Genomic DNA, 20,773 nt, shown 5'->3' on the forward strand with positions numbered 1-20,773 from the left:
TTTTTCCTCTCAATTCCCTGCTGCTACTAGCAAGAGTTTATTCCCAGAGGCCAACAGCTTTTGGTCTTAGACTAGAGAAGAGTTTAGAAAGGTAAATATTACCAAAGGTATAACTTTTGCCCTCACAAAAGCAAGTTTTGTTTCCTGTGCAACTTTTGCCCTCACAGAACCAAGCTTTGTGCCCACAAACCGTTGATGCCAACCATCAAGACCTGCTCTACACCTGAGTGCCATGGCAGGCTCCTGGCCAGAGTCAAGATGGTGGCTGGGTAGAATCTGTCCTTGACTGTCTCACTGTCCCTGGGTCAACACCTATTTGCTTTGTTTTTCGTTTGTCTGTCACTGATTGTCTAATATGAAAGGCAAGCTACATGTTTCAGGGGCAGTGTCAGTGTACCCAGCATTCTCAATAGATGGGGCTGCTCTTATCTCTTGGCTGGGAAGCCAGGAGGCTAGGGATCTTTCTGGACTCTCCTCCAAAGCCTCCATCATTGGATACCTCAAGATGCCCACATGCCAAACTCTCTTGTCTGGTGCTGAAGGCCCCCTGTTATGGTTTGACTATGCTTAGCCCAGGGAGTGGCACTATTAGGAGGTGTGGCCTTGTTGAGTAGGTGTGTCACGGTGTGTGTTGGCATTAAGGCCCTCATCCTAGCTGCCTGGAAGCCAGTCTTCTGCTAGCAGCCTTCAGATGAAGATGTAGAACTCTCAGCTCCTCCTGCACTGTGCCTGCCTGGACGCTGCCATGTTCCTGCCTTGGTGATAATGGACTGAACCTCTGAACCTGTAAACCAGACCCAATTAAATGCTGTCCTTATAAGAGTTGCCGTGGCCATGGCGTCTGTTCACAGCAGTCAGACCCTGACTAAGACACTCACTATGTCTTGAGTTCAGAAACATTCTTGGAAACCCTGAGGGATTTCTCGGGTCACGTGGAAGCTCATAGGACTCGGCTCTTGGCCTTTCACGTCAGAGCTGAGGCCTAGGCCTGGAGAGACCGAAGTGGGTGGATCAGTCAGAAGAAAAGCAAGTCACATTGAACAAGGACAGCTCCTCTCACAATGCTTAAGGGAAGTGGCAACCCAGTTGCCTCAGAATAGAACCTCTGGAAACTCTGCAGCCTGCTTCTACCTCAGCTTTCTAACTCTATAACTACGGCAGGGACTGTGATGCTTGTCATACAGACACTAAAGCAGCTCAAGGACCGGTGTGAAGGTTAAGACTGTCACCTCAGCAGGAGCGAGAATTACCCAGGAGACGCCCCTTTGGGTATGTATAAAAGGGAGTTTAGCTTCTAAACTGGGTTAATCAAGGTAGGAAGGCTCATCCTGCGCAGTGACATCCTATGGGCTGGTGTCCCAGGCTGAGTAAAAAGGAGAGAGCACACTGGGCCCCGGCATTCATGTTTCCTGACTGTGGACACAGTGCGAGCAGCTCTCTCATTCTGTCACCTGCCCTGGTACGGTGAACCCTACCTTCAAACTGTGAACCAAAATAATGCGCCCTTCCTCGAGTTACTTTGTCAGTTTCCTGTAATAAGGCAGGTTGCAGACGGACATCCTTCCTGCTCCACAAGGTTCTACAGTTCTACTCCCCGAGTCTCCAGACCTTCCAAAGGTAAGAGGCTGGTTCATCTTTCAAATGGATATCCCTAGATCCACCCCAAGGCCGCTGCTATTGTTTAAGTCTGCAATCTCTTTGTAGGGAGGGCAGGGAACCAGACACGCCAGGGACATTTTAACTTAACAGTGCCATCCAGAAGACATTTCTTGACACTGCCTCAGTCCCACTTCTGCCTCACAGTCCTGTCTCGGTCACCACCAGTCACTGACCTGTACCTGCTCTGGTCCAAAGTTCTCTGGGGTTGGGGGTGGGTCTAGCGTCAGTACCAGACCTATCACAGGTCACAGTGGGGGCCTGCTAGATGAATGAGCCGTCCCTCTGGCACCTGTCCTGTGTCACAGCACAATCTCTGAGGTTCATCTTGAGTAGACCCAAGCTGACCAGAGCTAACAGGGACCAGGGTAGGTGCAACAGGGTCAAGATCTCCAGACCCATGCAAAAGGATCTTCCCTTGATCTCCTCTAAGTACTGGGCTCAGAGTCATAGACAGGAGACAAAGACAGGGACTTGTGTGGCAATAGAGAGCAGCTACCTGAGATGCTGGAGCAACGACACCTCACCAACAGAACAGAGGACGCCACAGGGAAGAAAGGAAAACTCGTGCTGCATTTAACCTAATCAGAGTGTCTGTGAGCTACCTGGTAGCAGGGGCGGGCGTGGTGGTATTAGGGGGCCAATACGACAGCTTTTCCATCTTGCTCTAAGGAAGCCCCTGTGGCACTCAAAGAGCTTGGAATTAGTGTGACAGGAATTGTTGTCTCCATTTGAGCTGTAAGGAAAGTGGGCCCAGAGAGGTTGAGTGACTCATGCTAGGTCACAATGTGTTTAAACTGCTACCTGAAACTACAGAGTCCCCTGCTTTGTGTCCAGTCACGCCTCCCGCCTCTCTGGCTGATTGCCAGTGGTATACGTCGTCTCCCAGGTGCCATGGTCAGCTTTGGTTATCAATCTGATACACCTGGGAAGAGGGAGCCTCACCTGAGGAACCAACTCTGACAGACTACTGCCCCGTGGGCATGTCTGTGGGGCATTTTCTTGATTGCTAATTTATATCTGTAAGACCAGGCCCACTGTGGGCGGTGCCATCCGTGGGCGGGTGGGCCTGGACTGCATAAGGAAGGTAGTGGAGTACAGACCTGGAAGCGAGCCAGCAAGCGACGTCCAGCCACATCTGGCCACGTCCCCATGCTACTCTCACTCCTGCCGTGCTTCCCCTTGAAGGATCACCATCTTGTAAGCTAAATGAACTCCCCATGTCTACCAAGCTGCTTTTACTTCATGTTTTACCACAGGAACGGAGAGGCAAACTAGAACGCTGGGTACGGCACCTCGGTTCTCGGCCTGTTTCCTCATCTGTAGAGGGAGTAGCATGCCTAGCTCATATGCTTCTCACCGGTGAGTGTACATCCTGAGCAGAAAGTCAAAAGTCCCCAAACATGTGCAAACCTCCCGTGACGCCAACAAAATGACTACTCTTCAAGGCTTGTTGATCATGAGACTGTCACCTCCCTCGTGACCGTGTCTGCTTCAGGGAGACCTGAGACTTGCTGCATGAGAGGTATGGGCAGTCCAGAAGCTGTCCAGCAACCCTGCTACTGGCTGTGCCGGTTTACAAGAGGTGCCATGTCTTGCTAAACCTCTTCTTTCTCTTAGAGGAGAGACAGCTGCAAGAAACAGGGGAGCTTCTTCCTGGTACCCAGGAAGCTCACCCAATTTATCAATGCTATTATAAAAGACAGCAGCATCTGGGGCCTTCTGAGCCCCTTAAAGGACATGTGTATCCTTTTTTTTGTTTGTTTGGTTTTGGTTTTTCGAGACAGGGTTTCTCTGTGTAGCCCTGGCTGTCCTGGAGCTCACTCTGTAGACCAGGCTGGCCTCGAACTCAGAAATCCACTTGCCTCTGCCTCCTAAGTGCTGAGATTAAAGGGGTACGCCACCACCGCCTGGCCCAGGCAAGTCCTTTTATGTTGCGAGGCCTGGTTTTCTCCTCACTTAAAACAGGGGCCAGCCTGCCTGCCCAGCCTGTCACCCACAGTGGGGACGATATAAGGTCAGATCTGTGGGAAGGAGCACAGGCCTCTGCGAAGGAGCAGTGGCGGATTCCAAGACCGGGGCAAGGAAACCTCGCGGGGAGATAAGGCATCCCACTGAGCTGGAAAGGAAGCGTGGAGAGCCATGGGAGAGCCACGGGGTCATGAACCAGGAATCTAAGAACCAGCTTTCCTAACCCCGGGGGAACATCTGAGCAGTAAAATGAGCAGTGGCATGAATGACACACCCAGTCAAGCAATCATGAACCAATACTGAGAACACATAAAGTAAGAAGGGAAGAGTTGGGGCAGGGGGGATATGAACATCCGATTGACAGGAGAAAAAAGCCACCTAAGAAATACAGAATGAAAGAAATGAGAAAAATCTCTAGTTCATAGCCACTATAGGTTTCAAGGTCATCAATCTCAGCTCTTTAGAGTTTGAAGATAACTTGGTGTGATGGTTTGTATATGCTTGGCCCAGGGAGTGGCACTATTAGGAGGTGTGGCCCTGTTGGAGTAGGTGTGTCATGTCACTGTGGGTGTGGGCTTCAAGACCCTCATCCTAGCTGCCTGGAAGTCAGTCTTCTCCTAGCAGCCTTCAGATGAAGATGTAGAACTCTCAGCTCCTCCTGCACCATGCCTGCCTGGATGCTGCCATGCTTCCACCTTGATGATAATGGACTGGACCTCTGAACCTGTAAGCCAGTCCCAGTTAAATGTTGTCCTTATAAGAGTTGCCTTGGTCGTGGCATCTGTTCACAACAGTAAAACCCTAACTAAGACACCTGGGCTGCATGAGACTTTGTCCCAAAAATAAATAAATACCCAAAACTTCAACCCTTGCTCAACATAACCATCATGGTCTACGGGGCTCTCGGTAGGATTGTCCTGGGAGACTAGAGACTGTGGGTGAAAGAGTCCTGTGGAAGAGACGTACGGATGCCACTGCAGCTGAACAAGAGACAAGCCCATACCAGGTGCAGAGAAACAGTCAACACCACCCCTGTCTCACCTGAAAAGCAAGGCCTCAATCTCCTATCATGAGAGCAGCCCGGACCAAAGAACAGTCAGTACAATAGCTAGCATGGGCACTTTAAAGCATCCATGCTACAGAAGACTTGAAAACTAAAACCTGGAAAGTCCCCAGGATGAGAATCGAGAAAGAAATCTAAAGTCATAGGCGACATTATTAAGGTAACTCTGAAGATTTGAAAATGAGGTACCTAACAGCCAAAAATACAGAAGAATCTGTACACAAAAACAGTGTGTGCGTATGTGTGTGGGGGAGGGGGTGTGGTATATTCAAGTAATTGAGGTAAAATGTTAGCAACTCGTGGATCTAGGTAAAAGCAATTACTGTTCTATTCTGTGACTTTCCAGAGGTTTAGAGAGCTTCTGTAAGTAGGAAGAGATCCTGTCAGTCCTTGGAAAGCTCACAGACCCGCCACATCCAACCCCTGGTGCCTGCTGCTGGCTCGGGGACACTCACCGGTCAGGTATTCCAGGACAGCGGCCATGTACACAGGTGCCCCCACTCCGATCCTATACTTAGGGTGGCCTTTCTTGATGTACCGCAGCATCCGTCCCACAGGGAAGATGACCCCGGCCTTGGCTGACCGGGAGGTCTTGGTGGATTTCTTCTTCCCACCACGGCTCGACATGGCAGCGACGGCCCCAGAAACAGATCAGCAAACTCACTGTGAAGGCAGGACAGACAGTCAGGGCCAGTGGAGACAGCTCATTACCCCCTTACCAGGTATACTACGGTCTTTTCATAGGAACAGATGACAGTCAGACACAGCAGGCAGCTGCTGAGCCCTCTGAGCCTGCCGAGTCATTTATGGCTTAGCTGGAGCCATCTGACCCTTGCAAACAAAACGTACAGCTTTGCACATTTTATCCTGTGACATCAATTTTATTGGTCACTTCCATTTAAATGTTATACTGACAATGACTGCTCTTAAGTGTCTTGCTTTCATGCCTCGAGGTGTAGAAATAATAAAGTAGGTTTTGAAAAATTAAAGTCTACAACGGTAATGTTAAGTAATCATAAAAACTGTTGGACTTAGCGTAATTTTGATTATTGCATCATTAATTCAACAATATAATCATTATTGCCAGGATATACTGGATACTGATCTAACATACATAATTCAATAATTTTTCATAAAAAATAATTATTTTTATCATGTTCTATACCTCTTTAATAATTTCATCCTTACGTACTTGGGACTGGAATAATAAATCTGTAATAAAATGGGAAGAAAACTACGGCCTCCACTTAAAACGGGACATACAGCCAAGAGGCTGGGTTCTTACGGTAGGACCCTGACAGTTGACAGGCAACAGCCAGATGTCACAGGCTGGTATCTCTCCCCTTTCAGCAGGAGCAGCTTGTGGTCAGGGATGACACCAACAGCTCAACCCCTTTAAGACAGATGCACAGACCAGCTGTCCCCCAGAAGACTTGTAAGTGTGTCTGGGCAGCCTCCGTGGACAGCAGTGTTTGCCAGAAGCCGTGAGTACCGTGACTATACACACTATACACGCTCACTCTTTTAAGAGTGACTTTCCTTCTGTTTCCTTCTCTGACAGAGAGTCTCCATAACAAAAAGCTAGTGATCTTCGATGCCTGATTCCCACTGTTGCCATGGAAGGGGAAACATCGGGGAGGATAACACAGATTTCTGGGGACCAGGCCTGAAAATGGGCACACCACTGCTGATCACAACCAATCATCAGTGAGCATTCAGCTACATATCCGCATGTAATACTAGAGAGGTTGGGAAAATGCACTCTAGCCATCTGCCCCAGGGGTTGTGATGGGGCGTATGACAAACCAGTTTGAAAGCTAACCTTGAACCCAGGGTCTGAGTGGCAAGCACAGTGTAACCTGTGTCCTATCTGCAGCCTGATCTGAGGGGAGGACAGATTCCATTCTGGACATGGGTGACTTCCCAAGCAAGCACTCAGCCTCCTGTCAGGGCACCACTGACAAGCTATACGACTTGGCCAGAGAAGTAGGTCTGTCCTTGCTAGGTTCACCATCCAGGAGGGCATCGTATTCTGTTACCCAAAAGGATAGGTGCAGAGAGGGTCCCAGACACTCTAAAGGCAAAGACTGTACCTAGTTACCACTGCATGGGGCCACCCCTTCACTGAGAGCATCCTAGGATGTGAAGATCCACCACTGTAGGCGATCTCTGAGTCACACCCCTTTGCTGTGCGTTGTTGTGGTTTCGGTGTCTGAGGCTTCCTTTAGCATACCATCCAGGTGTTTGGAGGACAGAAAATTTGTCTGGCAATGGATTAGAGGTGGTGCCTTCAGCAAATGGTTAGGACTAGGCAAAGTCAAAGATGGGGTCTCCATGATTGAACTGTGGTGGCTTTAAAGGAGGAAAAGTTTTAAGATAGATGCACGCACGCACACAGGCACAGACACACGCATGCACACACGCAATCCCTGTACCATGCCATGTGATGCTCTACAGCACCTCAGGACTCTAACAGGAAGGGGGCCACCACCAGATATGGCCCCTTAGCCTCTTACCTCCACAACCCCCTTTTATAAAACAGCCTGCCTCAGCTGTCTCATCACGGTGCCAGCACACAGGACCTCACTCTGCAGAGCCTTCGTCCGTACGCCGAGCACAGCAGCATGAACCGCGTGTGCTGGAGAAACAGGACATGAGGAGAGGCGTTCTCCAACTGCAAGCTGCTTGACAAGCAGGGTTGTGGCTACAGAGAACGATTTGTCCTCATTGCACAGACGGAGCCAGAAAGCTGCTGGTGACATTCCATGAGAGGGGTGGACAAGACAGGCAGTCCTGTACAGTGTTGCAGGGAGTGCTCCTGAAGGGAGTACTGTAGGAATGTGCCCCAGGCCCACCACCTCCCTCCTACCCCACCCTTAGCCCCACAGCTCCCTGGACTCATGCACGCTTCCCTGACCTGCTGTCCTACCTAGTGCTGCCTGTGTTTTCCACGGCTGACACAAGCCCATCAAGGGGCTCCCCGTGATGGAATCTGCTATGGCTTTGCTTTCTGTCCCTACTGACATCCTGGCTAGGTCAGCTCTGATGAACACAGTTCTGATGACCCCAATCTTATTACCAGCAACTAGAGCCTCCCTTCAGACTGACTGACTCAGTTATTACTGATATAGCTTCAGGAACCTGGCAAAACATACATAAATACATAAATACATACATACATACATACATACATACATACATACATCCTTATATAATGATTTCCCTCTGCCAGCTCCCTCTCTAGAACATTATATGCACGGATCCTTTTCAATCCTGTGTTCTCCTCAACTGCGTTTCCAACCCTCCCTTTCCACCTGTTCACCAGTCTAGATTTGTATACACCCCAACACTTGCTACACTGTATCCCTGACATCTGTTTTCTTAGCTGTCTTTGTGTCCCAAACCAATTTGCCCTGTTCACTTCTGTAACCTTACTTGCTATTTGGTGGTTGTTTGGTTGCTATTACAATAATGAGTTCCCATCAGTGGAGAGCAGAGCAGAGCGGCCACTCCAAAGGCCAAGGACTCATAGCCATGGCTGTTGGGGTATCAGTCTGGAGCCTTCTCTGGGGTTCTCCCATAACACCCATTTGTGATGACATGCCCCTGACAAAGACTCATCTGTCAAGCTGCTGTGAAAGCCGAGACCATCAGAAGTCAGGGAGTTTGTGCCACCTTAGGAGTTCCCAGGAAGGAAAGGTCTGCTGACTGAGACACAAGTCACACAAGGGATTATGGCTGGGAACGTCTTTGATCCTGTTTACCTTTCTTCTTAGCACTGTCTGAGTAACACCAGCCAGAGGAAACTGTTTCTCTTCTTCACACCTGGACACTGACCCACGGATGGACGCTAGAGCAGAGACAGCCTGTATCAGGGGTGACCAACATTTTCACCAGTACAGTGTGAAGCTGGGCTACATTCATAGATGTCCTAGGAGGCATCCAGCCTGCAGGCTGTAGGCTGTACATGTAACCACGGGAATGATGGACATATTGATTCTGAAGGAGGTTATTGGTTAGGACTCCTAGGGAGTTGCATTAGAGAACCTGTATGCATGGAGGAATCTCATCTATAAGTGTCCAAATCACTGTCAGTGAGGCCCACCTGCTCTATTCCCTGCAGCCAAATAAATGCTGTATCCACACACATGCCGCCTTCCTGTCAACTCTGACTGTAAAGGCAAGGCAAAGGCAGTCCATTCTGCAGGAGAGGATGGTGATCCTGTCTGCAGCAATCTCCATTTACTCCTGTCCTGCTAGAATATCAACACTGGCACTGCTCCTATGCCCCCAGAGGCATGTGACTATACTACACAAGCCAAGCTGCACTGTGACTGGCTCAGGACAGAGACATCTCTCTGTCCGTCAAACACTAAATCAGAGTGAGCCATCTGCAATCAAAGGAGGGACTACAAACGGAAGAGATCCGAGCACGTGGACACCGCTCATGTCCCATTTCTAGTGGTGGGGGAAAAGCAAATGCCAGCTCGTAGCTGGGGCCTGAAACTTCGCCCGTGAATATGCACACTACACCCTGCTTTCTGGGCTGTACGGAGGGACCAGCATTGTAAAGGCAACATTGCCACTTACATCCTCTCCCTCCCTGCTAAAGGTTGTGCTATGACGGCTCCTTTAAAAACACATTAGGAGAAAATGTGAGAGCAGGAGCCCGGTCAGGCCGAGTTTCTGGAAGCTTCCAGGTATTTGCTAAACAGGGATCCCAACTAAGTGAGAGCCAGCCTGACCACTGTTCTCTTCTCTCTTGCTCAGAACCCTTCTGGGGTTCCTGGATGCTCTTAGCATCAGCCATTGTTCTGATGGGATTCCGTGGAGTTTCCCCTGTCTTCACCTGACCCTGGATTCTGCCACCCTGAGCCTCTAGCTTTACCTCACAGGGTATCTTCTACAATTGGCACACGTGGTTTCTCGGGCGTCAGTCACGTGTCCACATATGTCCTCCTTTGCCCAGCAAACTCCCCCCCCCCCCTTGATCGTTCCATGCCAGGTAGAGTTCAACCCCACTAACACAACTGTCCCTCCTCTACTGACGTGCAGTCAGTCCTCCAGGACAGGGCCTGGGCATTTCTTGCTATGACTATTTCCTAACCCAGAACAGATTTTTTGGGACATACTAGGGACTGCAAGACACCAACCAGGCAGCGTTGCTCTCAGCAAGCAAGTTTTAGGATTCTTTAGAATGAAGGGTTGATTCACTTAGCTGCACTTAGGAGCCACTGCCCTTAAGCCTCCAAAATGGGGGTGGTGAGGTTAACAGGCAAGGGTCCAACTCACCCTCACCCCTTCCCATTTCATGTTTCATTAATGGGCTCTGAAAAGCCCACCAAAAACCAAGCTACTGCAAAGCTCTGGTCATCACATACAGGCTAGTAGTTTTTTCTCTCCTTAAATAAATCTTTCATCGACTTGGGGTACCATCAGCTCCAAGCTTGTCCCGAAGGGAGGAAAAAATGGCTTTCTTCGACCTGAGGAAATGGCAGACTGAACTGTACCACTCCCTAAAGTTAGCCCATGTGGTAGAAAGTCAGTCAGTGAGGAAGTTATCACATGCGAATGTCCAGACCATTCTCAGTATACTACCCTGTGAGCGCTTCCTGCTTCATCATAAATTAGTACCTGCTATAAACAATGTCCACCGGCCTCTCCCCGTGCCTTATCTAGGGATCAACATTTAACGGCCAGCCAATGAAAACGATGACCTAGCTCATAGCAAAATGAGAAAGGGGGAAATTCTAAAGTTCAGGAGATTTCGTTATCCTTAAGGAGGAAAAAACCCACAAGTTGAAAAGGTTGATCTAGTCGGAGGGTGTGTGTGAGCCGAGTTGCTTTTGCTCAAAACAAGCAGTATTAACTCCAGTAGCGGGTAAGAGGTGTCCATTTCAGAGCTAATGGCCTCGGTGACTGCACACCTGGAGGTGAACCTACAGGTGACAGGAAGTTTAGTGAGGTTAGGACTTCCATTCCAGCACAAACTGTGAAAAACTGGGACCCCCTGCTGCAGAGTCTACAAAGAAAACACTTCCTCTCTTTGAACAGTAAAACCTCAAACCACAGAGGTGTCAGCACTGAGGGAAACCGAGCAGGAGAACTCTTCAGTCTATTCTTCTAAGCGGTTTTATTGGATCGTTAAAGCCTTACAAAAGACTTCGTAATGATTTTAATTGTTGGAGCCGAGGTCTGCCTAAAGTGCTGGTTCAAAAAGTTACTCTCTTCCAAACCTAGAAAACACTTTCCCCTACATTTCTTCTAAGACTCTTTCATGCAATCGCCTGCCCAGCAGTGAGTTGTCGGCAGTCTCTGCAGGAGTGGAAGCGGGGCTCAGCATCTTGCACACCTGTTGTCAGGTGACACGCCAGCAGCATCCCGCGTACCCATCTCTACTCACCCCACCCCCAGAGACTCTCTTCTCAGCTGTCCCTCTGCGCGCGGGGAGCCTACGGCCTTCCGGAGTCACCTTAAAAATAACACCTCCCCAGCACAAAGCAAACAAAAGGCAAGCGAGAGCAGCGGGGCTGCCATGGCTCCTCTCCAGCCCGCCCCGGCCTGGGATTCCGTCCGCGAGTGGTCCCCAGGCCTCGCCTGCTCAGGCCTCGCGGCGGGTGCCCCACCAGCTGGCCTCACAACGGCCCGTGGCTCGCGCCCCACTTTATTGTGCCCGGGAGGGCACGCGCGGGCCGGCTGCGCACGAGCAAGTAAACTCTGAGCACAGCAGCTCCGGGCCCGGGCGGACGGGCCGGTCACGGCCTCCGGGCCTCGGTGCCCTCGGACCCGCGCAATCCCTGGCTCTACCGCCCGGGATGACGGGGGGAGCCGATCAGCCCCTTTCCCACAAAGCGCCCCGGCGGGGGCAGGGGTGCGTCTCCAAGAGAAGTTGGGTTTCCGGGTTTGCTTTCCGAACAAAACCACCCGGACCCGCGCGCTGCCCCGGCAGGGCCTTGGCAGACTACGGGCAGCCCGAGGCCCGACGGTAACCGCCCGAGCTTCCCGGGCGCCAGGCAGCCCCGCGCGCGGCGGCAGTAGGGCGCGCGGGGCCCGGACGGTGCGGACCGGCAGCCTGCGGCTCCGAGGCCCGCGCGGCACTTACCGGGCGGCTGCACGGTGAGGGGCCCGAGCCCGGTCGGCCGCTTGCCCCGGTCCGCTCCGCACTCCTGCCTGCCCGCCCACGCCTCCTCGCTTCCCGCCCGCGCGTCCCGCGCTCGCGCCCTCCGCCCGGCTCCGCTGGAACCAGTGAACTGGAACCACTCGCGGCGGCCCCGGGATTCCCACAATGCACAGCGCGCCGCTCGTCACATCCCTTCCCGGCCTCGCGCGTCCGGCCACCCCTCCCCGCACCACTCGGCGTCCCGGCCTTGACCCCGGCCTGCGCCCGGCCGCGGACTCCAACGGCGCCAGCCTCGGTTGCACCCAGGCCTTGTGGCCGGCCTTCTCCCCACCAGGCACCGGTCTGCGCGCGGGAGCTGCAGGGGTCGGTCCTCAGAAAGATGCTTGTCCAGAGCGCAGCTCGGCAAGGGTCTGCAGAGAGCACCTACTGTGTGTCTTGCGTCGCCTCATTCCCTGTAGCGTCGTCCACAAAGAGGGAGGGAAGTACAATTGCTGTTACCAGTGATCTTTTTCTCCCAAGTCAGCAGAAACTCCGTGCCTCAAGCCGGCCCCCTGTCTTTAAATACAAGTACTAGTCAAGCAGCTGTGTGCCCCAAGATCGGCTGCTGCATCTCAACTCCCTTGATCAGTAGGATTCTTCAGAACTGGCCTCAAAGTCTGGTCTTGCTTTGCTCATGGAATCGGTTAGCTACCTCCACCAAGCAAACGTTTGTTGACTACTAGCTCCAAGTGGAGATTTACTGATTTAAGCAGTGACACTTTTATTATATATTAAAATGGGAGGTGGGTGTCAGCCTGAGAAAGGACAGCAGAGTCCATCCACAAAACCAAAAGACTCTCCTCCAGACCCAGGCTGCACTAGAATAGCAGCAATTTGGGGGGGTCTTGGGACCCTTTAACAACTGAGCCGTCTCTCCAGCCCTTGCGTGTCATTTTAAAAACAGGAAAAGCACTGTCTAAAGCCCCTCACCCGTGCATTCATGATTTTAAGTAAATGCCTAGGACACACCAAGCATTCATTTGGGTGTAGTTGTGAAGTGCTAAACAGAATGGGCAAGCTCCCCTGCTCTCCTGGAGCGTTCAGTCTGGTGGGAAAAGAAAGGCAAGAGACAAAGAAATCACACATTACAAGGTATAAATTCTGGCAAGAAATTGGGTAGGAAAAAATAACAAAAGTAAGCAGGGGTGTGCTTAAGAGGTAGTCTTGAGGCTGGAGAGATGGCTTGGTGTTTTAACAGCACTTCATGCTCTTGAAGAGGACCAGGATTCTGTTCCCAGCATTCGTGTGATCCTGATAACTGCACTGGGGACAGGAGGCGGATCCAATGCTCTCTTCTGAGGTTCATGAGTACCAGGCACCATGTGGTGCACACACACACACACACACACACACTCAAGCAAAACATTCAAATGCATATAATAAAATAAAGTCAATCTAACTTTTAAAAAAGAGTTTCAATAAGAAAGAAACAATTATGGAAAGGCCTAAAGGAGTAGAGGGAGCAAGCAAGCCATGGGGTTACTGAGGAGAGCAAGATTCCAAGCATGAAACGCAGAGACAGGGGCATGTTCAAAACTATTATGGGCTGGAGTATGAAAATGGAGTCCAGAAAATGGAGGGGAAACAGCCGGACTTCCTGTCACTGTAACAAAAGAACAACTTAAAGAAGAAATTTTATTATGACTGAACTTTCAGGTTTCAACCCATAGTCCATGACTCCAATGACCGGGGCGTATTGGAAAACAGACTGTCAAAGTGGAGAGTGCACAGCAGAGGCTACTCACCTCATGGCAAACAGGAAGCTAAGGGAGGGAGCCAGGACAATGTACACTCCGGTGATGAGCCCTCTGTAACTTAACTCCTCCCACTAGGACTCACATCCTAAAGTTTCCAAGACTTCTTCAAGTAATATAACCAGCTAAAGACCATGCCTTCAGTGAACTCGGGGTAAAGGTGGGCATTGCCTTTTTGAGTCATATTATCTGCCCATGGGTCCTAAAGTTTCAGGATCATCTCCGTGCAAAAGGCAAGCGTCTCAGTGGTCTTGGCATTTCCAACGTTGTTCAAAAGTTCAAGTCTAAAACCTTGAGACTCGAGGCAAACTCTTTAACTTTGAGACCCTAGAGCAGTGGTTCCCCTCCTCCCTAACGATGTGATCCTTTAATACAGTTCCTCGTGTTGGGGTGACCCTGACCATAACATTAGTTTCATTGCTACTTCATAACTGTGATTTTTCTACTGTTATGAATCTTAGTGTAAATGTCTGATATTCAGGATGGCTGATATGCAAACCCTGTGAAAGGGTCACTTGACTCCCGAGGAAGTCATGACCCACAGGTTCAGAACCACTGTCCTATAGAGTTAAAACACCACTTACATACTTCTAACATGCAATGGCTTGGAAGAAACACTCCTGTTCTGAATGTTTCTGTGACCTTGCTGTTTAAGCCCACATGGCCTCTCTCTTAGGCTGGCTCTACTTGTCATCGTGTTTCCTCAGGGAACATTCCGATCCCAGGAGCTCCAATGTTCCTACTTGGGCTTCCTCTTCCCACCTGGGATGACATCTCAGAGGATGGCCGCAGAAGCAGCAGGAACTCTGACCCTTGTCACACATTTCTTACCATTCATGTAGTTTTCTTTTGAAACTGGATAGAGGCATCCATGACCCCATGACTTCCATTCTGCATTTCCATAAAACCGACGTCAATATCAAGGACTGCTGGACAGTCCTGGGATAACTGGCTGCTTTGGACTGTGGCTCCAGCAGCTCCTGTGTGAGCAGGGAAACTCTGCCCTCACTCCTGCCAAGGAGAAGTCTTCCAAATGAGTTTATACATTTCATACCCTTGTGCCTGCAAAGCCTGGGATCTGGCCAATGCCTGAGATTCCTTCAAGGTATCTTTGCTGTTACCCTAATGCAAAACTCTTGGCTTCTCTTACTAAGGAGATTTCTTTAGTAAGTCCTAGTTTCTGTAGGAACTATTTCTACCAGCCTCTGTTTGACACTGAATTTTCTACTGCAAGTTTCTCAGATCTTTCTTGCTTGTTATTTTCTCCAGTTGCTCACTGTAAACCTGACTTAAAGCATCGAGTGACAGCCATGCCACACTTCCATACTGCCATGAGTCCTCCTCCATCAGATTAATTAACTGTTTAAACTCAGTCTTGTATGGCTCAGGATACAGACAACATGTCATAAACATGGGCTGAGTCTCTGGTGAAGTCACTGTTCTCAGCTGAAAACTCACAGGCGCAGTATGTACTGTGCACGTTCATTTCGATTCTGCTCTTCTGTGCTCCTACCAGAACCATCTATTAAATTCTGCTTACAAGGCTGGACAGTTAGTTCAGTGGTTTAGAACACTTGCTGTTCTCTCAAAGGACCCGGGTTCAATTCCCAGCAACCCACGTGGAGGCTCAGCACTTCCTCAGGCACCAGGCATGCATGTGGTACACAGACATACATGCAGGCGAAGCACTCATATGAATAAAATGAACCTTTAAAAGATTTAAATTCTGCTTCCAGAAGTCTAAAACTTGTCCAGCCCACATCCTCAAACTCTTTATTATTCCTCCCACAGCTTAGGTGTAAAGCCATCTAAACCATACAGCACTTCTCATACACTACCATCTTGGTCATATCTTCATCATTTTCATCATCTTCATCATCATCATCACTGCCAAATAACTGAAAGAAACAAATCAAGAGAGGAAAGATTTATCCCGACTCACAGTCCCAGAGCATCATCACAGCAGTCATGCATGATGGCGCCCCCCACATCACAGTGCCGGTGATGCAGAGAGGACATGTGCTCTCCCTGGCTTTCTCCTCCCACTTTTTAGTCCTAACCTATGGTATGATGCCACCCAGATTCATGGCAGATCTTCCTTGTTAATTATGCCTCTCGAAGATATACTTTACTAACCTGGATGCTTCTTGATCTATTTACATCGGCCATCGAGATATGTTGTCTTGGGAACGTGACCGGGGACAGGCAGCTGGAGAGATGAAAATGCATTGTATTCTGAGACACAGTGCTCAAGGTGCAGGGGGAGGGAGTTTAACGGAAGCCACAGGCTGACCTCTGAGTCCCTGGGCAGGTAAAGCTAGAGCCCGCGGTCCCTTTGTACCGCCTTCAGCCCTGGAGCCCCCAGTGTGCTATCCACACAGACTACAGTAAGAACACAACAGCACTCTTGCCCTACTAAATACAGCAAGCCTCCCCTCCGTCTCTGCCTTCACCTAATTTTTAAAGACTGTGATTTTTTTCCAATTGCAAGATAAATGTGTGCTCATCGTGGAAACTAGGAAAAAAATGCTCAAAAGGTAAAAAAGAAATCACTGTAAGCACTCCCTAGGAAAGAATGCTCCTCTCTGAGTTTGAAGCCTTTGCTGAGTTATACAGGCTTCCTAAATCTGCTTCCTATTAAAAGTATAGATTTCCACACCACCGCTCAGCACCTGCTTTTAAACTTAATGGTCCTTCATGAGCACTTTACCAGCGGACTTTCTTATAACCATGGCTCTCAAACTATGTGGATTCAGAACCCTTGACGCTCTTAAAAATTACTGACAACCCTGAAGAGTTCTTGTTATGCGAATATATATATATATATATATATGTATATATATATATATATATTTTCTCTAGTGAGGTCTAAGGATGTAACTCAGTGATAGAGACCTCACTTAGCAAGGGCATGGCCCCACATTCAAGCCCTTGCACTGCCAAAAAAAAAAAAAAGTACCATTAGAAACTAAAACTGATAAAAAATATTCAATTAAGTGTTCACTGAAAAATGTTAGTGTTAGCATTTCCTCTAGGCTCCTTCCAACAGTTACATAGCAGAGGCCAGGTACAGGTCTGGCTTGCTATAAAAGGACTGTTTGGCTGGCTTCTCTCTCTCCCCTCCTTCCCTTCCCCCTCCCTCTCTTTCTCTCTCCCTGTCCTCTCTCTCTCTCTCCCCTCATCATTCTCTCTCTCTCTCTCTCTCTTTCTCCATGATTCCTGGCTAGCCTCTTCCCTTCTTTCTCTCTCCTCTCCCTTTCTGTCCTTCTCTGTTTCCTTTCTTTCTCTGCCTCTACTCCCTTCGCTCACCCCCTTCTCACATCCCAAACAAACTTCATTTTATACTAGACCCATCCTACGGCTGATACCTTGGGGAAGATGCCTCAGCGTGGGCCCGCTAAGGCACCCCTCTCGCTGGATTATGCTGCCTCATTACAAAACATATCAGCTAGTATATGCATAACCCAATAATGTCCTATTATGAAAATAATTTTTTAACCAAAAACTTAGCAAGAAAAGTGACATTATATTGTAATTTTGAACTCCTTTTGAACACCTGTAGATTCTCATGTCTTCTGTATTGATCATTTGCTATACGCAGTTTTGATGAGGAGATATCAGCTTTGTGCAGATGTATATCTGGAATACAGGACTTAAAGTCTTTTTAGATAATTGCAGATACTTTTTAATCCTACATTCAAATTCAACAATATTTTGAAGATGTATTTGTTGTGTTATGTGTATGTATGTGCCTGAGTGCATGTGAGGGCATCATATCCATGGTACCCATGGCGGCCAGAAGAGGACACTAGAGTCCCTAGAACTGGAGTTACAGGCAGCTGAGGACTGTCTAATGTGAGTGCTAGCAATTAAACCTGGGTCCTTTGGAAGAGCAGCAAGTACTCTTAACCACTGAGCCATCTCAAACTCTAAAAAGTAATAGTTTCTTCAATGTTATTACAAATGCTGAGTCTGAAACCAGTGAGTCAACTTTTCCTGTCAGAGATATTACAGTCCATTGGTATTTAGCCATACAGGATTGGGTAATATCTATTCATGGTCATTTGGAAAATGCAGGCTCCCTGAATTATGCAGGACTTCCAGTGTCAACAGTTCATCGCACAACACGGGTACTCTACCCGTTTATATCATATCCACCATGTCTAGTTTTCTTTCTGTTGCTTTGATAAATAACCATAGCCAAAGCTTCTTGGGAAGAAAAGGGTTTATTTGGCTTATACATCTGTCTTAGTTAGGGTTTTACTGCTGTGAACAGACGCCATGAGGCAACTCTTATAAATGTTGTTTTATTAGGACAACATTTAATTAGGGCTAGCTTACAGGTTCAGAGGTTCAGACCATTGTCATCAAGGCAGAAAGGATGGCAGCATCCAGGCAGGCATGGTGCAGGCAGAGCTGAGAGTTCTGCATCTTCATCTGAAGGCTGCTAGCAGAATATGGACTTCCAGACAGCTAGGATGAGGATCTTAAAGCCCACACCCACAGTGACACACCTACTCTAACAAGGCCAGATCTCTAAATAGTGTCACTCCCTGGGCCAATCGTAGTCAAACCAGGACAACAACACTGATGGAAATCAGGGCAGGGATTGAAGCAGACTTCCAGGCTCACCTTTAGTAACCTTTTTTTACCCCAGGATCACCTTGCCCAAGGTGGCTCGACAGCATTTAGCAGTTAAAAAAAAAAAATGCCCCAGAGACATGCTCACAATCAAACTAACTGAGGCAGTTTCTCAGTTGAGATTTCCTTCTTCCCAGGTGACTCTTCCAGCCCAGCTGACAAACGTTAGCCCCAGGCATCTCATCCGAATGTTTTGTTTTGTTTCTTTTCCCCAGGACTAGGAAGTTGTCAGGTTCATAGTAGCAAACAAATGTTTCAAGTTTGTTTCTTTTGCTTGAAAGCTCAACTAAAATATTGAAAAGAGTAATGTCACATAGGTTGTCCTTGAAGTAACTGGTTCATTCTTTTCTGTTTCAAAACTGGTCACCACCTCCACAGGCAGTGAGACTTTTGTGGGTTTTAAGCATCTTTGTTTCATGGATAACTTCATCCAGAAAAAAAAAAAAATCCACTCAGGAGGCAGGAGCAAGTAGATCTCTGTTAGTTAGCGGGCAGCCCAGCCTACATAGCAAGTTTCAAGCTAGCTAGAGGTTCATAGTTTCAAAACAAAAACAAACTGCATTGGTAAAGGACAGATACATTGTTATGGCCAATTAACTCTTCCTCTTGGGGAATCCAACCCAGAGCTAAGCCTGGATAATCAGAAAAATGTTGAGGCCTGTTGGTCTTTAAGGGCCCATGGAAATGTCATGATTTTAAAATCAGAAGAAAATGAAGGCTAGGTCTTTTTTTTTTAATTGAAGAAAACAACATATGATAATAATTCATTTGTCTTCATGACAGCACTGTCATAAAGTATAATTTTTTTTTCCTTTTTCCCCCTAAAAGATGAGGCTCACAAAGGCACAAGTGCATACGACCACGAAAGCACTGCAGAGCCGGCTGTCCATCACTGTGCCAATTTGAAATGCATTCCTCAGAAAAGGTTGGGGTAGCGATGTAAGGTTAATCCTTGGGGTGACCATCCAAGCTTGTCAGGGAGCAAAAGCACCCCATGCGTGTTTCTCATTCGGTCACATAGAATATTTGTTTAACCTGTCCCAAAGGCTCAAGATTAAATGTAATACTTTTTGCTGTGACACCAAGAGCACGTCGAGACTGGCTTTCTCCCTTGTGAGGAGCGGGAAATTAGTGACTCATATTTGTTCCGTAGATGACTCTGCTGGCGTGTGCTCACACCATACTTTTGCAGCTTTGTTCAAAGATCAACAGTGAGAAGACAAGCCATGTCTTAGGGCCACTGTGAGAAAAGTTCTGACTCTTCAGAGATCAGGAAGTTGGGGAATGGGGGTGGGGGTGGGGAGACACAGACTGCGCAGGGGATGACACAGGGGACAGGACTTGACATGAACATTGTTTACTTAACAACAGGTCACTGCTGTGCTCCTCCCCCTCCCTCTTTCCTCCTGCTCTGCCTCAGTTTGACCCTCATATCCACAAAGGTTCGACCACTTTAATGGGGCAGGAAATGCTGAGAACACTGGAATGTTTAACCCCAACTACTGGCCTAACACCTGACTTCTCTCGTGAGCCATTTGGTCACCTGGGCTAGAAGTCGTGCAGAAGTGGGATCTCTGGCTTTGTGAGTCTGCTTCTGAAATGTGTCCACAGTGCTCAGGTGTGCTGGAAACAAATCTTTGAGATTATACCCCACATATTTGTAGTAAACAATCCATTTCGAGAGAAATGCTCCTGTGTGGAAGGCAAGGAGCAGGGTCTCCAGGATACAGGAAAGATGTTCTCAGGGGAAGTGGGTGGGGCCACCAGGAGAGGGGCTTGGTCTCCCTCGCTCCGCTCTTCCCTGCCTCCTAACAAGCAGTTCTCCCTTTCCACCCTGGGGAGCCTTTGCCTTCACCTGGTCTCTTACTTTGACCCTGCAATCCAGATTCCCCTCACCCACGCTGGGCTGAAGCAAGAAGGGGTTCGGTGGTGGAGGTGGGGCTTCGTCTTTAAATTGAAAGATGAACATTAAAGCATTGAGCCTCAATCAGAAACTTTTGTCCTGGCTTCATCTCTTCTCGCCCTCCTGTCCCTTCTTCCATTTCCAGCCTCTCTTTCAGGTGAACCTGGCTGCCTGTGGCCACTGACCAGCAACACAACCCAAAATCTGATTTGCCTACAAGATGTACAGGGACAAAGAAGGAACAGAGACTGAGGGAACAGCCAATCAATGATTGGCCCAACTTGAGACCCATCCCATATGAGAGAACCAACCCTGACATCTGCTATGCTTGCAGACAGGAACCTAGCTAGCATAACTGCCTCCTGAGAGGCTTCATCCAGCAGCTGATAGAAACGGATGCAGAGACCCACAGCCAAGCATCGGGCAGAGCTCCGGGAGTCTTGTGGAAGAGTTGGGGATAAAGGTGAGCAAGAGGGGGAGGGGGGTCAAGGACACCACAAGACCCACAGAGTCAGCTAACCTGGGACACCAACCAGGGAGCATGCAGGAGGTGACCTAGACCCTCCATATCTGTAGCAGATGTGCAGCTTGGGCGTCACGTGGGTCCCCTAACAGTGGAGTAGGGG

At 48.9% G+C, this 20,773-nt stretch overlaps 1 protein-coding gene across 4 annotated transcripts in view; it reads right to left on the minus strand.

Moving 5' to 3' along the window:
* Positions 1-11,997, minus strand: part of LOC114624890 (core histone macro-H2A.1) — a 61,434-nt gene extending 49,437 nt beyond the window's left edge. For all 4 annotated transcript variants that reach the window (XM_028772033.1, XM_028772032.1, XM_028772031.1 and 1 more), the window contains exons 1-2: positions 11,793-11,997; positions 5,146-5,353 (exon numbers count right to left, since the gene is read on the minus strand). In XM_028772033.1, coding sequence (XP_028627866.1) covers positions 5,146-5,317 — 172 coding nt within the window. In that variant the 5' untranslated portion in view covers positions 5,318-5,353; positions 11,793-11,997. The remainder of the gene's footprint in view (positions 1-5,145; positions 5,354-11,792) is intronic.
* Between the last annotated feature and the right edge of the window lie 8,776 nt (positions 11,998-20,773).

Source organism: Grammomys surdaster, unplaced genomic scaffold, assembly GCF_004785775.1.
Source record: "Grammomys surdaster isolate TR1022 unplaced genomic scaffold, NIH_TR_1.0 211, whole genome shotgun sequence".
Taxonomy (NCBI): domain Eukaryota; kingdom Metazoa; phylum Chordata; class Mammalia; order Rodentia; family Muridae; genus Grammomys; species Grammomys surdaster.